A 14,443-nucleotide genomic window follows, 5' to 3' on the forward strand; every position below is an offset into this window, starting at 1 on the left:
CTAACCCGTGCTGTACTTGCCCTGGGAGTGTTTGATGGGGACAGTGTAGAGGGAGCTTTACTCTGTATCTAACCCGTGCTGTACCTGCCCTGGGAGTGTTTGATGGGACAGTGTAGAGGGAGCTTTACTCTGTATCTAACCCCGTGCTGTACCTGCCCTGGGAGTGTTTGATGGGGACAGTGTAGAGGGAGCTTTACTCTGTATCTAACCCGCGCTGTACCTGCCCTGGGAGTGTTTGATGGAGACAGTGTAGAGGGAGCTTTACTCTGTATCTAACCCGTGCTGTACCTGCCCTGGGAGTGTTTGATGGGACAGTGTAGAGGGAGCTTTACTCTGTATCTAACCCGTGCTGTACCTGCCCTGGGAGTGTTTGATGGGACAGTGTAGAGGGAGCTTTACTCTGTATCTAACCCGTGCTGTACCTGCCCTGGGAGTGTTTGATGGGGACAGTGTAGAGGGAGCTTTACTCTGTATCTAACCCCGTGCTGTACCTGCCCTGGGAGTGTTTGATGGGACAGTGTAGAGGGAGCTTTACTCTATATCTAACCCCGTGCTGTACCTGCCCTGGGAGTGTTTGATGGGACAGTGTAGAGGGAGCTTTACTCTGTATCTAACCCGTGCTGTACCTGCCCTGGGAGTGTTTGATGGGGACAGTGTAGAGGGAGCTTTACTCTGTATCTAACCCGTGCTGTACCTGCCCTGGGAGTGTTTGATGGGGACAGTGTAGAGGGAGCTTTACTCTGTATCTAACCCGTGCTGTACCTGCCCTGGGAGTGTTTGATGGGGACAGTGTAGAGGGAGCTTTACTCTGTATCTAACCCGTGCTGTACCTGCCCTGGGAGTGTTTGATGGGACAGTGTAGAGGGAGCTTTACTCTGTATCTAACCCGTGCTGTACCTGCCCTGGGAGTGTTTGATGGGACAGTGTAGAGGGAGCTTTACTCTGTATCTAACCCGTGCTGTACCTGCCCTGGGAGTGTTTGATGGGGACAGTGTAGAGGGAACTTTACTCTGTATCTAACCCGTGCTGTACCTGCCCTGGGAGTGTTTGATGGGACAGTGTAGAGGGAGCTTTACTCTGTATCTAACCGTGCTGTACCTGCCCTGGGAGTGTTTGATGGGACAGTGTAGAGGGAGCTTTACTCTGTATCTAACCCGTGCTGTACCTGCCCTGGGAGTGTTTGATGGGGACAGTGTAGAGGGAGCTTTACTCTGTATCTAACCCGTGCTGTACCTGCCCTGGGAGTGTTTGATGGGACAGTGTAGAGGGAGCTTTACTCTGTATCTAACCCGTGCTGTACCTGCCCTGGGAGTGTTTGATGGGACAGTGTAGAGGGAGCTTTACTCTGTATCTAACCCGTGCTGTACCTGCCCTGGGAGTGTTTGATGGGGACAGTGTAGAGGGAGCTTTACTCTGTATCTAACCCGTGCTGTACCTGCCCTGGGAGTGTTTGATGGGGACAGTGTAGAGGGAGCTTTACTCTGTATCTAACCCGTGCTGTACCTGCCCTGGGAGTGTTTGATGGGACAGTGTAGAGGGAGCTTTACTCTGTATCTAACCCGTGCTGTACCTGCCCTGGGAGTGTTTGATGGGACAGTGTAGAGGGAGCTTTACTCTGTATCTAACCCGTGCTGTACCTGCCCTGGGAGTGTTTGATGGGGACAGTGTAGAGGGAACTTTACTCTGTATCTAACCCGTGCTGTACCTGCCCTGGGAGTGTTTGATGGGACAGTGTAGAGGGAGCTTTACTCTGTATCTAACCGTGCTGTACCTGCCCTGGGAGTGTTTGATGGGACAGTGTAGAGGGAGCTTTACTCTGTATCTAACCCGTGCTGTACCTGCCCTGGGAGTGTTTGATGGGGACAGTGTAGAGGGAGCTTTACTCTGTATCTAACCCGTGCTGTACCTGCCCTGGGAGTGTTTGATGGGACAGTGTAGAGGGAGCTTTACTCTGTATCTAACCCGTGCTGTACCTGCCCTGGCAGTGTTTGCTGGGACAGTGTAGAGGGAGCTTTACTCTGTATCTAACCCCGTGCTGTACCTGCCCTGGGAGTGTTTGATGGGACAGTGTAGAGGGAGCTTTACTCTATATCTAACCCCGTGCTGTACCTGCCCTGGGAGTGTTTGATGGGACAGTGTAGAGGGAGCTTTACTCTGTATCTAACCCGTGCTGTACCTGCCCTGGGAGTGTTTGATGGGGACAGTGTAGAGGGAGCTTTACTCTGTATCTAACCCGTGCTGTACCTGCCCTGGGAGTGTTTGATGGGGACAGTGTAGAGGGAGCTTTACTCTGTATCTAACCCGTGCTGTACCTGCCCTGGGAGTGTTTGATGGGGACAGTGTAGAGGGAGCTTTACTCTGTATCTAACCCGTGCTGTACCTGCCCTGGGAGTGTTTGATGGGACAGTGTAGAGGGAGCTTTACTCTGTATCTAACCCGTGCTGTACCTGCCCTGGGAGTGTTTGATGGGGACAGTGTAGAGGGAACTTTACTCTGTATCTAACCCGTGCTGTACCTGCCCTGGGAGTGTTTGATGGGACAGTGTAGAGGGAGCTTTACTCTGTATCTAACCGTGCTGTACCTGCCCTGGGAGTGTTTGATGGGACAGCGTAGAGGGAGCTTTACTCTGTATCTAACCCGTGCTGTACCTGCCCTGGGAGTGTTTGATGGGACAGTGTGGAGGGAGCTTTACTCTGTATCGAACCCGTGCTGTACCGGCCCTGGGAGTGTTTGATGGGACAGTGTAGAGGGAGCTTTACTCTGTATCTAACCCGTGCTGTACCTGCCCTGGGAGTGTTTGATGGGACAGTGTAGAGGGAGCTTTACTCTGTATCTAACCCGTGCTGTACCTGCCCTGGGAGTGTTTGATGGGACAGTGTAGAGGGAGCTTTACTCTGTATCTAACCCGTGCTGTACCTGCCCTGGGAGTGTTTGATGGGACAGTGTAGAGGGAGCTTTACTCTGTATCTAACCCGTGCTGTACCTGCCCTGGGAGTGTTTGATGGGGACAGTGTACAGGGAGCTTTACTCTGTATCTAACCCGTGCTGTACCTGCCCTGGGAGTGTTTGATGGGGACAGTGTACAGGGAGCTTTACTCTGTATCTAACCCGTGCTGTACCTGCCCTGGGAGTGTTTGATGGGGACAGTGTAGAGGGAGCTTTACTCTGTATCTAACCCGTGCTGTACCTGCCCTGGGAGTGTTTGATGGGACAGTGTAGAGGGAGCTTTACTCTGTATCTAACCCGTGCTGTACCTGCCCTGGGAGTGTTTGATGGGGACAGTGTAGAGGGAGCGTTGTTGCGTGTCTGACGTTGTGCTCGGTTCCAGGTTCCAGTCGGAGACCAGCCTCTTGATATCGAACAGCAGATCCGCGAAATGCTGGGAACGTACATCAGTAACCCCAACTCCCTGATCCTGGCCGTGACGGCAGCCAACACGGACATGGCCACCTCGGAGGCCCTGAAGCTGGCCCGCGATGTCGACCCAGATGGTAGGCAGTTCAGATGTGAGGGGAACGTCAGCCAGACATGGGGCAGGATTTTCATTGAGCCGTGGAGGCGGGATTGGAGGTGTGTGGGGGGTTAAAATCCTGAAATCGGGGGGGGGGGGGGGCACGAACCCATCCCGCCCCCAACCCGCCTCTGTGCCAGTTTCAAAGGAGGCGGGTACCCGCCCCGCACTGGGACCCGCCTGCCCAAGGCGAGAAGGGGATTCGTGCCAATTAACTGCCTGTTAACAGGTAGTTAACAGGCAGTTTTTAGCCTAATCCCTATTTTTAATGTTGAAGTGTGGGATTCCCGACGGCTCCGAACCACGCCAAGTTAGCGAGGCGGCCCGTCGGGCTGAAGGGCTTGGAGGGGTCGAGATGTCCGGTGTTCAGGTGAGTGATGGGTGCATGAGTGCAGAGGTAAGTGTGTTTGGTGTGTGTAAAGTGTTTAAAGAAGTTTTACTAACCTTTACTTACCTTTACAGCCTTCCTTCCTTCAGGTCTCGGGAGTCCCTCATCTCACCGGCACAGAAAGCAGAATGGCCGCCAGCTGTCAAAATCTGCAGCATTCAGCTTTCTGTTCTGGAGAGATCTCTAAATCATCCTGAGAGGAAGGAATTAACTTAGAGTACAGATTGAGCTGTCAAATGCTGATATTTCATCTGTCAAAAGCTCTTGACAGATGAAATGTCAATCTGTGACGTCACCTGTTGCCGGGTGGCTCTTAATTGGCCTGCTGAGCCCGCTGGGCGGGGCTCAACAAGGTCAATCAAGTGGAAATCGCGTGGATTGGCCACAACTCGATGGAGGCGGGACTACAACCCCGAAAGTTGTAGCCCCGCCTCCTACCCGCCTCCTCAATCAAAATCCAGCCCAAGGTGTGCGAGTGTCACTAGCCGCACTGTCTCGTGCTCACGCAGTATGGTAAAGGCCGGCTTGTCTGAGCTCTGCAGTCCCGGAGAGCTGCAGGGAAATCGCATTTCGTGCCGAGTTGTTCCTCGGCTGGGCAGTGCGGAATGGGGGCTACTTTGGGGGTCTGTGCCCCCCATGAGAGGGGTGAGTGCCCCCCCCCCCCCCAGGAGAGGGGTCTGTGCCGCCCCCCCCCTCCAGGAGAGGGGTGAGTGCCCCCCCAGGAGAGTGGTCTGTGCCCCCCCCCCCCAGGAGAGGGGTGAGTGCCCCCCAGGAGAGTGGTCTGTGCTCCCGCCCCCCAGGAGAGGGGTGAGTGCCCCCCAGGAGAGTGGTCTGTGCCCCCCCCCCCCAGGAGAGGGGTGAGTGCCCCCCAGGAGAGGGGTCTGTGCCCCCGCCCCCCCAGGAGAGGAGTGAGTGCCCCCCAGGAGAGGGGTCTGTGCCCCCCCCCCTCCAGGAGAGGGGTGAGTGCCCCCCAGGAGAGTGGTCTGTGCCCCCCCCCCTCCAGGAGAGGGGTGAGTGCCCCCCAGGAGAGTGGTCTGTGCCCCCGCCCCCCAGGAGAGGGGTGAGTGCCCCCCAGGAGAGGGGTCTGTGCCCCCGCCCCCCAGGAGAGGAGTGAGTGCCCCCCAGGAGAGGGGTCTGTGCCCCCCCCCTCCCAGGCGAGGGGTGAGTGCCCCCCCAGGAGAGGGGTCTGTGCCCCCGCCCCCCAGGAGACAGTGTGTTGAATACCGAGAACAGCTGAGCACAGAGCAACAACAACAACTTGTATTTGTATAGCGCCTTTAACGTAGCAAAACGTCCCAAGGTGCTGCACAGGAGTATTTTAAGACAAAAAATGTTAACACCGAGCCACATAAGGATAAATTAGGGCAGGTGACCGAAAGCTTGGTCAAAGAGGTAAATTTTAAGGAGTGTCTTAAAGGAGGAGAGAGAGAGAGGCGGAGAGGTTTCGGGAGGGAATTCCAGAGCTTAGGGCCCAGACGGCTGAAGGCACGGCCGCCAATGGTTGAGTGATTATAATCAGGGATGCTCAAGAGGCCAGAATTCGATCAGCGCAGATATCTCGGAGGGGTTGTGGGGCTGGAGGAGGTTACAGAGATAGGGAGGGTTGTAGGGGCTGGAGGAGGTTACAGAGATAGGGAGGGTTGTAGGGGCTGGAGGAGGTTACAGAGATAGGGAGGGTTGTAGGGGGCTGGAGGAGGTTACAGAGATAGGGAGGGTTGTTGGGGGCTGGAGGAGGTTACAGAGATAGGGAGGGTTGTAGGGGGCTGGAGGAGGTTACAGAGATAGGGAGGGTTGTAGGGGCTGGAGGAGGTTACAGAGATAGGGAGGGTTGTAGGGGCTGGAGGAGGTTACAGAGATAGGGAGGGTTGTAGGGGCTGGAGGAGGTTACAGAGATAGGGAGGGTTGTAGGGGCTGGAGGAGGTTACAGAGATAGGGAGGGTTGTAGGGGGTTGGAGGAGGTTACAGAGATAGGGAGGGTTGTAGGGGCTGGAGGAGATTACAGAGTTGGGAGGGTTGTGGGGCTGGAGGAGGTTACAGAGATAGGGAGGGGTGTGGGGGCTGGAGGAGGTTACAGAGATAGGGAGGGGGACGAGGAGGCCATGGAGGGATTCGTAAACAAGGATGAGAATTTTAAAATCGAGGCGCTGCTTAACCGGGAGCCAATGTGGGTCAGCGAGCACAGGGGCTGATGGGCGAACGGGACTCGGTGCGAGTTAGGACACGGGGCAGCCGAGTTTTGGATCACCTCAAGTTTACGTAGGGTGGAATGTGGGAGGCCGGCCAGGAGTGTGTTGGAACAGTCGAGTCTGGAGGTAACAAAGGCAAGGGTGAGCGTTTCAGCAGCGGATGAGCTGAGGCAAGGGCGGAGACGGGCGATGTTACGGAGTTGGGAGTAGGCGGTCTTAGTTATGCTGCGGACATGTGGCCGGAAGCTCATTTCAGGGTCAAATAGGACACCAAGGTTGCGAACAGTGTGGGTCAGCCTCGGACAGATGTTAGAGAGAGGGACGGAGTCAGTAACTGGGGAACGGAGTTTGTGGCGGGGACCAAAAACAATAATTAATTGGCGAAAATTTCTGCTCATCCAGAACTGGATGTCGGACGAGCAGCCTGACAATTTAGATACGGGGGGAGGCAGGCAGAAGCAATGGGCGTGGGTTGGGGCGTGGGTTGGGGCGTGGGTTGGGCTGTTGGTTGGGCTGTTGGTTGGGGCGTGGGTTGGGGCGTGGGTTGGGGCGTGGGTTGGGCTGTTGGTTGGGGCGTGAGTTGGGGCGTTGGTTGGGGTGTGGGTTGGGCTGTTGGTTGGGGCGTGAGTTGGGGCGTTGGTTGGGGTGTGGGTTGGGCTGTTGGTTGGGGCGTGGGTTGGGGCGTGGGTTGGGGCGTGGGTTGGGGCGTGGGTTGGGCTGTTGGTTGGGGCGTGGGTTGGGGCGTGGGTTGGGGCGTGGGTTGGGGCGTGGGTTGGGGCGTGGGTTGGGCTGTTGGTTGGGGCGTGGGTTGGGGCGTTGGTTGGGGCGTGGGTTGGGGCGTGGGTTGGGCTGTGGGTTGGGGCGTGGGTTGGGCTGTGGGTTGGGGCGTGGGTTGGGCTGTTGGTTGGGCTGTTGGCTGGGGCGTGGGTTGGGGCGTGGGTTGGGGCGTGGGTTGGGCTGTTGGTTGGGCTGTTGGCTGGGGCGTGGGTTGGGGCGTGGGTTGGGCTGTTGGTTGGGGCGTGAGTTGGGGCGTTGGTTGGGGTGTGGGTTGGGCTGTGGGTTGGGGCGTGGGTTGAGGCGTTGGTTGGGGTGTGGGTTGGGCTGTTGGTTGGGGCGTGAGTTGGGGCGTTGGTTGGGGTGTGGGTTGGGCTGTTGGTTGGGGCGTGGGTTGGGGCGTGGGTTGGGGCGTGGGTTGGGGCGTGGGTTGGGCTGTTGGTTGGGGCGTGGGTTGGGGCGTGGGTTGGGCTGTTGGTTGGGCTGTTGGCTGGGGCGTGGGTTGGGGCGTGGGTTGGGGCGTGGGTTGGGCTGTTGGTTGGGCTGTTGGCTGGGGCGTGGGTTGGGGCGTGGGTTGGGCTGTTGGTTGGGGCGTGAGTTGGGGCGTTGGTTGGGGTGTGGGTTGGGCTGTGGGTTGGGGCGTGGGTTGGGGCGTGGGTTGGGCTGTTGGTTGGGGCGTGAGTTGGGGCGTGGGTTGGGGCGTGGGTTGGGCTGTTGGTTGGGGCGTGAGTTGGGGCGTTGGTTGGGGTGTGGGTTGGGCTGTGGGTTGGGGCGTGGGTTGGGGCGTGGGTTGGGGCGTGGGTTGGGCTGTTGGTTGGGGCGTGAGTTGGGGCGTTGGTTGGGGCGTGGGTTGGGGCGTGGGTTGGGGCGTTGGTTGGGGCGTGGGTTGGGGCGTGGGTTGGGGCGTGGGTTGGGGCGTTGGTTGGGGCGTGGGTTGGGGCGTGGGTTGGGCTGTTGGTTGGGGCGTGGGTTGGGGCGTTGGTTGGGGTGTGGGTTGGGGCGTGGGTTGGGGTGTGGGTTGGGCTGTTGGTTGGGGCGTGGGTTGGGCTGTTGGTTGGGGCATTGGTTGGGTGGGTTGGGTCGTTGGTTGGATGGGTTGGGGCGGTGTCGTGAACCTCCCCCCGGTGTGTGACCTTGCCTGTCTGCCTGCCCCACAGGCCGTCGCACCCTGGCCGTCATCACCAAGCTGGACCTGATGGACGCCGGCACCGACGCAATGGACATCCTGACGGGCCGAGTCGTTCCGGTGAAGCTGGGCATCATCGGCGTGGTTAACAGGTGAGCCGTCGCCAGCGTGCTGGGGTGAGCGCCAAGTGCTGGCGGCAGGAGATGCGAGAAAGGAACTCATGCACTCTGTCCTCTGAGTAAATCCCCAGTCGTGACGCACCTTTGAGCACGCCCAGAGCAGGAAACCGATTGTGAAATGCTTACAGCCACCTTAAGCACCCCTGGACTATTCAGTGGCCATGCCCTAAAGAATTACATCGAATTTACAGCCATTCGGGCCCACTGCTCCGTGCCGGTGTTTCTGCTCCACACCAGCCTCCTCCCACCCCCTCTTCATCTCACCCCATCACCATATCCCTCCACCTCCCTCAGTGCCCTGGTTACTGTCACACACAGGGCTCTAGCTGGCCAACAGGCACAATAGCGAGCACAGCAACTGCGGAACGACTCCCTCGTGGGCGACGGACGTTCCTCGCTGCAGTGCTCCCCCTGCCTCCCGACAGCTGCCCTCAGTCCGGAACTGGCTTTCCGCTGCGGTCCGTGCTGGAGGCAGTTCACAGGGTCGAGGCAGGCAGCGTGTGTGCTGCAGCGGGGGCCCGCGCGCTCGCTCTGTGTGTGTCTGTGTCGACGCGTGGTCTCTCTCTGTGCCTGTCTGCGCCCGCCTCTGTGCCTGTCTGCGCGGGCATCTTGCCTCTTGTCCACCTGCGCCCGCCTCTGTGCCTGTCTGCGCCCGCCTCTGTGCCTGTCTGCGCCAGTCTCTGTGCCTGTCTGCGCCCGCCTCTGTGCCTGTCTGCGCCCGCCTCTGTGCCTGTCTGCGCCCGCCTCTGTGCCTGTCTGCGCCCGCCTCTGTGCCTGTCTGCGCCAGTCTCTGTGCCTGTCTGCGCCCGCCCCTGTGCCTGTCTGCGCCCGTCCCTGTGCCTGTCTGTGCCCGCCTCTTGTCTCTTGTCCGCCTGCAGCCGCCTCTTGCCTGCCCACGCCCGCCTCGGCTCACCTGGTCTGGCTTCCCTTGCAGGAGTCAGCACGACATAAATATGAAGAAGAGCATCACCGATGCGATCCAGGACGAACATTCCTTCCTGCAGAAGAAGTACCCGTCGCTGGCGAACCGCAACGGAACCAAGTATTTATCCAAGACACTGAACAGGTAAGGAGGCACGGACTGACCCTGTCCCCGCACAATTTGGACCGAGCGTCTTGCATTGACCCCCCTGCGCCTATTCGTGCTTTCCCAGGACACGTGGAACTCCACACCCGATTATCTTTCCTTTTCCCATTATAAATTCCCATCTCCGCCTTTAGAACGGGCACTGCCTGTGTCAACGCCTCCCGCTATAATCATGCGGAGGTGCTGCAGCGCCGCCCCTGGTGGCAGTGTGTAACTGCAGCGTGACATGTTGACATAGCCAGTTGCCATTATATTTATCATAGGGATAGAAATACAAGGACAGATTGTATGACTTTTTAAAATGGGGGGGCACCCTGGTCCCATTTTAGAAACATAGAAATATAGGAGCAGGAGTCGGCCCTTCGAGCCTGCTCTGCCATTCAATATGATCATGGCTGATCCTCTATCTCAATACCATATTCCCGCTCTCTCTCCATACCCCTTGATGCTTTTTGTGTCTAGAAATCTATTTACCTCCTTCTTAAATAGATTCAGTGACTTGGCCTCCACAGCCTTCTGTGGTAGAGAATTCCACAGGTTCACCACCCTCTGAGTGAAGACATTTCTCCTCATCTCAGTCCTAAATGTCCTACCCCGTATCCTGAGACTGTGACCCCTGGTTCTAGACACCCCCCCAGCCAGGGGAAACATCCTCCCTGCATCCAGTCTGTCTAGCCCGGTCAGAATTTTATACGTTTCAATGAGGTCCCCTCTCATTCTTCTAAACTCTAGTGAATACAGGCCTAGTCGACCCAATCTCTTCTCATACGGACAGTCCTGCCATCCCAGGAATCAGTCTGGTGAACCTTCGTTGCTCTCCCTCTATGGCAAGTATATCCTTTCTTAGGTAAGGAGACCAAAACTGCACACAGTACTCCCGGTGTGGTCTCACCAAGGGCCCTATATAATTGGAGTAAGACTTCTTTACTCCTGTACTCAAACCCTCTTGTAATGAAGGCCAGCATACCATTTGCCTTCCTAATGGCTTGCTGCACCTGCACATTCACTTTCAGTGACTCATGTAGAAGGACACCCAGGTCCCTTTGAGCATCTGCATTCCCCAATCTTTCACCATTTAGGAAATACTCTGCCTTTCTGTTTTTTCTACCAAAGTGGATAACTTCACATTTATCCACATTATATTCCATCTGCCAGGTTCTCGCCCACTCACTGAGCCTGTCGAGATCCCCTTGAAGCCTCTTCACATCCTCTTCACGACTGAGCCTCCACAGCCTTCTGTGGTAGAGAATTCCAAAGATTCAACACCCTCTGAGTGAAGAAATTCCTCCTCATCTCAGTCCTAAATGGCCGACCCCTTATCCTGAGACTGTGACCCCTGGTTCTAGACTCCCCAGCCAGGGGGGAAACAGCCTCTCAGCATCTACCCTGTCAAGCCCTGTAAGAATTTTGTATGTTAAAAGCAGCCAGGGTTCCTGATCACTTTGGAGTGTCGCCGACTGGCATAGAAACATAGAAGATAGGAGCAGGATTAGGCCATTCGGCCCCTCGAGCCTGCTCCGCCATTCAATGAGATCCTGGCTGATCATCCAAATTCAGTACCCGGTCCCTGCTTTCTCCCCATACCCCTTGATCCCTTTAGCCTTAAGAAATATATCTAACTCCTTCTTGAATATATTTAATGAATTGGCCTCTACTGCCTTCTGTGGTAGAGAATTCCACAGGTTCACCACTCTCTGGGTGAAGAAATTCCTTCTCATTTCCGTCCTAAAAGGCTTACCCCTTATCCTTAGACTGTGACCCCTGGTTCTGGATTCCCCGACCATCGGGAACATCCTTCCTGCATCTAGTCTGTCCAGTCCTGTTACAATTTTATAAGTTTCAATGAGATCCCCTCTCATTCTTCTAAACTCCAGCGAGTATAAGCCCAATCGACCCAATCTCTCCTCATACGTCATTCCTGCCATCCCAGGTATCAGCCTGGTGAATCTTCGCTGCACTCCCTCCATGGCAAGAACATCCTTCCTCAGATAAGGTGACCAAAACTGCACACAATACTCAAGGTGTGGTCTCACCAAGGCCCTGTACAACTGCAGCAAGACATCCTTGTTCTTGTACTCAAACCCTCTCGCTACGAAGGCCAACATACCATTTGCCTTCGTAACCGCCTGCTGCACCTGCATGCTGACCTTCAGCGACTGGTGCACAAGGACACCCAGGTCTCGTTGCACTTCCCCTTCTCCCAATCTATTGCCGTTCAGATAATAATCTGCCTTCCTGTTTTTGCCACCAAAGTGGATAACCTCGCATTTATCCACATTATACTGCATCTGCCATGCATCTGCCCAATCACCCAACCTGTCCAAATCATACTGGAGTTTCTCGGCATCCTCCTCACAGCATCCTCATCTCAGTCCTAAATGGCCAACCCCTTATCCTTAGACTGTGACCCCTGGTTCTCGACTCCCCAGCACAGGTCTTGTCGTCCTGGTTAGGTTATCCAGGGTCGAGCTGCCCGAAGTTGCTGCCCTGGATCAAGGGTTGTCTAGCTGTGGCTCCCTTCTCCTCCTGCAGGTTACTGATGCACCACATCCGCGACTGCCTCCCGGAGCTGAAGACCCGGGTCAACGTGCTGACGGCGCAGTACCAGTCCATGCTCAACGGCTACGGGCACCCCATCGAGGACCACAACGCCACCCTGCTCCAGATCATCACCAAGTTCGCCACCGAATACTGCAACACCATCGAGGGGACGGCAAAGAACATCGAGACGTCGGAGCTGTGAGTCCCGCAGAGCGCGCAGGAGAGGCGTAACGGTATGCGTACGCACGGGGAAACAGAGTAGGAGCATAGGAACAGGAGGAGGCCATTCAGCCCCTCGAGCCTGTTACATTAGGAACAGGAGGAGGCCATTCAGCCCCCTCGAGCCTGTTACATTAGGAACAGGAGGAGGCCGTTCAGCCCCCTCGAGCCTGTTACATTAGGAACAGGAGGAGGCCGTTCAGCCCCCTCGAGCCTGTTACATTAGGAACAGGAGGAGGCCGTTCAGCCCCCTCGAGCCTGTTACATAAGGAACAGGAGGAGGCCATTCAGCCCCTCGAGCCTGTTACATTAGGAACAGGAGGAGGCCGTTCAGCCCCTTGAGCCTGTTACATTAGGAACAGGGGGAGGCCGTTCAGCCCCCTCGAGCCTGTTACATTAGGAACAGGAGGAGGCCGTTCAGCCCCCTCGAGCCTGTTACATTAGGAACAGGAGGAGGCCGTTCAGCCCCTCCGATTCTTGTTACATTAGGAACAGGAGGAGGCCGTTCAGCCCCCTCGAGCCTGTTACATTAGGAACAGGAGGAGGCCGTTCAGCCCCCTCGAGCCTGTTACATTAGGAACAGGAGGAGGCTGTTCAGCCCCTCGAGCCTGTTACATTAGGGACAGGAGGAGGCCGTTCAGCCCCCTCGAGCCTGTTACATTAGGAACAGGAGGAGGCCCATTCAGCGCCCTCGAGCCTGTTACATTAGGAGCAGGAGGAGGCCATTCAGCCCCTCGAGCCTTTTCCGCCAATCAATGAGATCATGGCTGGTCTGCGACCTAACTGCATAGAAATCATAGGATCATAGAAATTTACAGCACAGAAGGAGGCCATTCAGCCCCTCGTGTCCGTGCCGTCCGACAAAGAGCTCTCCAGCCTAATCCCACTGTCCAGCTCTCGGTCCGTAGCCCTGTAGGTTACGGCGCTTCGAGTGCGTATCCAAGTACTTTTTAAATGTGATGAGGGTTTCTGCCTCGACCACCCTTTCAGGCAGTGAGTTCCAGACCCCCACCACCCTCTGGGTGAAGAAAGTTCTCCTCGACTCCCCTCTAATCCTTCTCCCAATGACTTTAAATCTCTGCCCCCCTGGTTATTGACCTCTCTGCTCAGGGAAATAGGTCCTTCCTATCCACTCTATCCAGGCCCCTCATCATTTTATACACCTCGATTAAATCTCCCCTCAGCCTCCTCTGTTCCAGAGAAAACAACCACAGCCTCTCCAATCTTTCCTCATCGCTATAATTCTCCAGCCCAGGCAACATCCTCGGCAATCTCCTCTGCACCCTCTCGAGTGCGATCACATCCTTCCTGTAATGTGGTGACCAGAACTGCACGCAGTACTCTAGCTGCGGCCTAACTAGTGATTTCAACAGTTCAAGCACAACCTCCCTGCTCCTGTATTCTATGGGCTAGAATTTCCCAGGGCCGTGGAGGCGGGAATGGAGGCGTGTGGGGCGTTAAAATCGCGAAATCGGGGAGCACGAACCCATCCCGCCCCCCAACCCGCCTCCATGCCCGTTTCCCAGGAGGCGGGTACCCGACCTGTGCTGGGAGCCGCCTCCCCGAGGCGGGAAGGGGATTAGTGCCAATTAACTGCCTGTTAACAGGTAGTTAACAGGCAGTTTTTTGCCTAACCCCTATTTTTAGCCCTGGAGTGTGGGATTCCCGACGGCGCCGAACCACGCCAAGTTAGCGAGGCGGCCCGTCGGGCTGAAGAGCTTGGAGGGTTCGAGATGTCCGGCGTTCAGGTGAGTGATGGGTGCATGAGTGAAGAGGTAAGTGTGTTTGGTGTGTGTAAAGTGTTTAAATAAGTTTTACTTACCTTTACTTACCTTTACAGCCTTCCTTCCCTCAGGTCTCGGGAGTCCCTCATCTCACCGGCACAGAAAGCAGAATGGCCGCCAGCTGTCAAAATCTGCAGCATTCAGCTTTCTGTTCTGGAGAGATCTCTAAATCACCCTGAGAGGAAGGAATTAACTTAGAGGACAGATTGTCAGTGTTTGACAGCTTCAAAGAGCTGTGAAACGCTGATATTTCATCTGTCAAAAGCTCTTGACAGATGAAATGTCAATCTGTGACATCACCTGTTGCCGGGTGGCCCTTAATTGGCCTGCTGAGCCCGCTGGGTGGGGCTTAACAAGGTCAATCAAGGGAAAATCGCGTGGATTGGCCACAACTCGATGGAGGCAGGACTACAACCCCGAAAGTTGTAGTCCCGCCTCCTACTCGCCTCCTCAATCAAAATCCAGCCCATTGTCTCGGCTAATAAAGGCAAGCATTCCGTATGCCTTCTTAACCACCTTATCTACCTGGCCTGCTACCTTCAGGGATCTGTGGACATGCACTCCAAGGTCCCTCTGTTCCTCTACACTTCTCGGTGTCCTACCATTTAATGTGTATTCCCTTGCCTTGTTAGCCCTCCCCAAATGCGT

At 56.1% G+C, this 14,443-nt stretch overlaps 1 protein-coding gene across 5 annotated transcripts in view; it reads left to right on the top strand.

Moving 5' to 3' along the window:
- The window catches only part of LOC147086767 (dynamin-1-like protein), a 47,126-nt gene that overhangs the window by 17,757 nt on the left and 14,926 nt on the right, over nt 1-14,443 (top strand). For all 5 annotated transcript variants that reach the window (XM_085978933.1, XM_085978935.1, XM_085978931.1 and 2 more), the window contains 4 exons: nt 3,329-3,491; nt 8,017-8,137; nt 9,099-9,230; nt 11,784-11,990. In XM_085978933.1, coding sequence (XP_085835059.1) covers nt 3,329-3,491; nt 8,017-8,137; nt 9,099-9,230; nt 11,784-11,990 — 623 coding nt within the window. The remainder of the gene's footprint in view (nt 1-3,328; nt 3,492-8,016; nt 8,138-9,098; nt 9,231-11,783; nt 11,991-14,443) is intronic.

This window comes from Somniosus microcephalus, unplaced genomic scaffold (assembly GCF_052327205.1).
Source record: "Somniosus microcephalus isolate GS21.2 unplaced genomic scaffold, FLI_Smic_1.0 unresolved_chr7, whole genome shotgun sequence".
Classification (NCBI taxonomy): domain Eukaryota; kingdom Metazoa; phylum Chordata; class Chondrichthyes; order Squaliformes; family Somniosidae; genus Somniosus; species Somniosus microcephalus.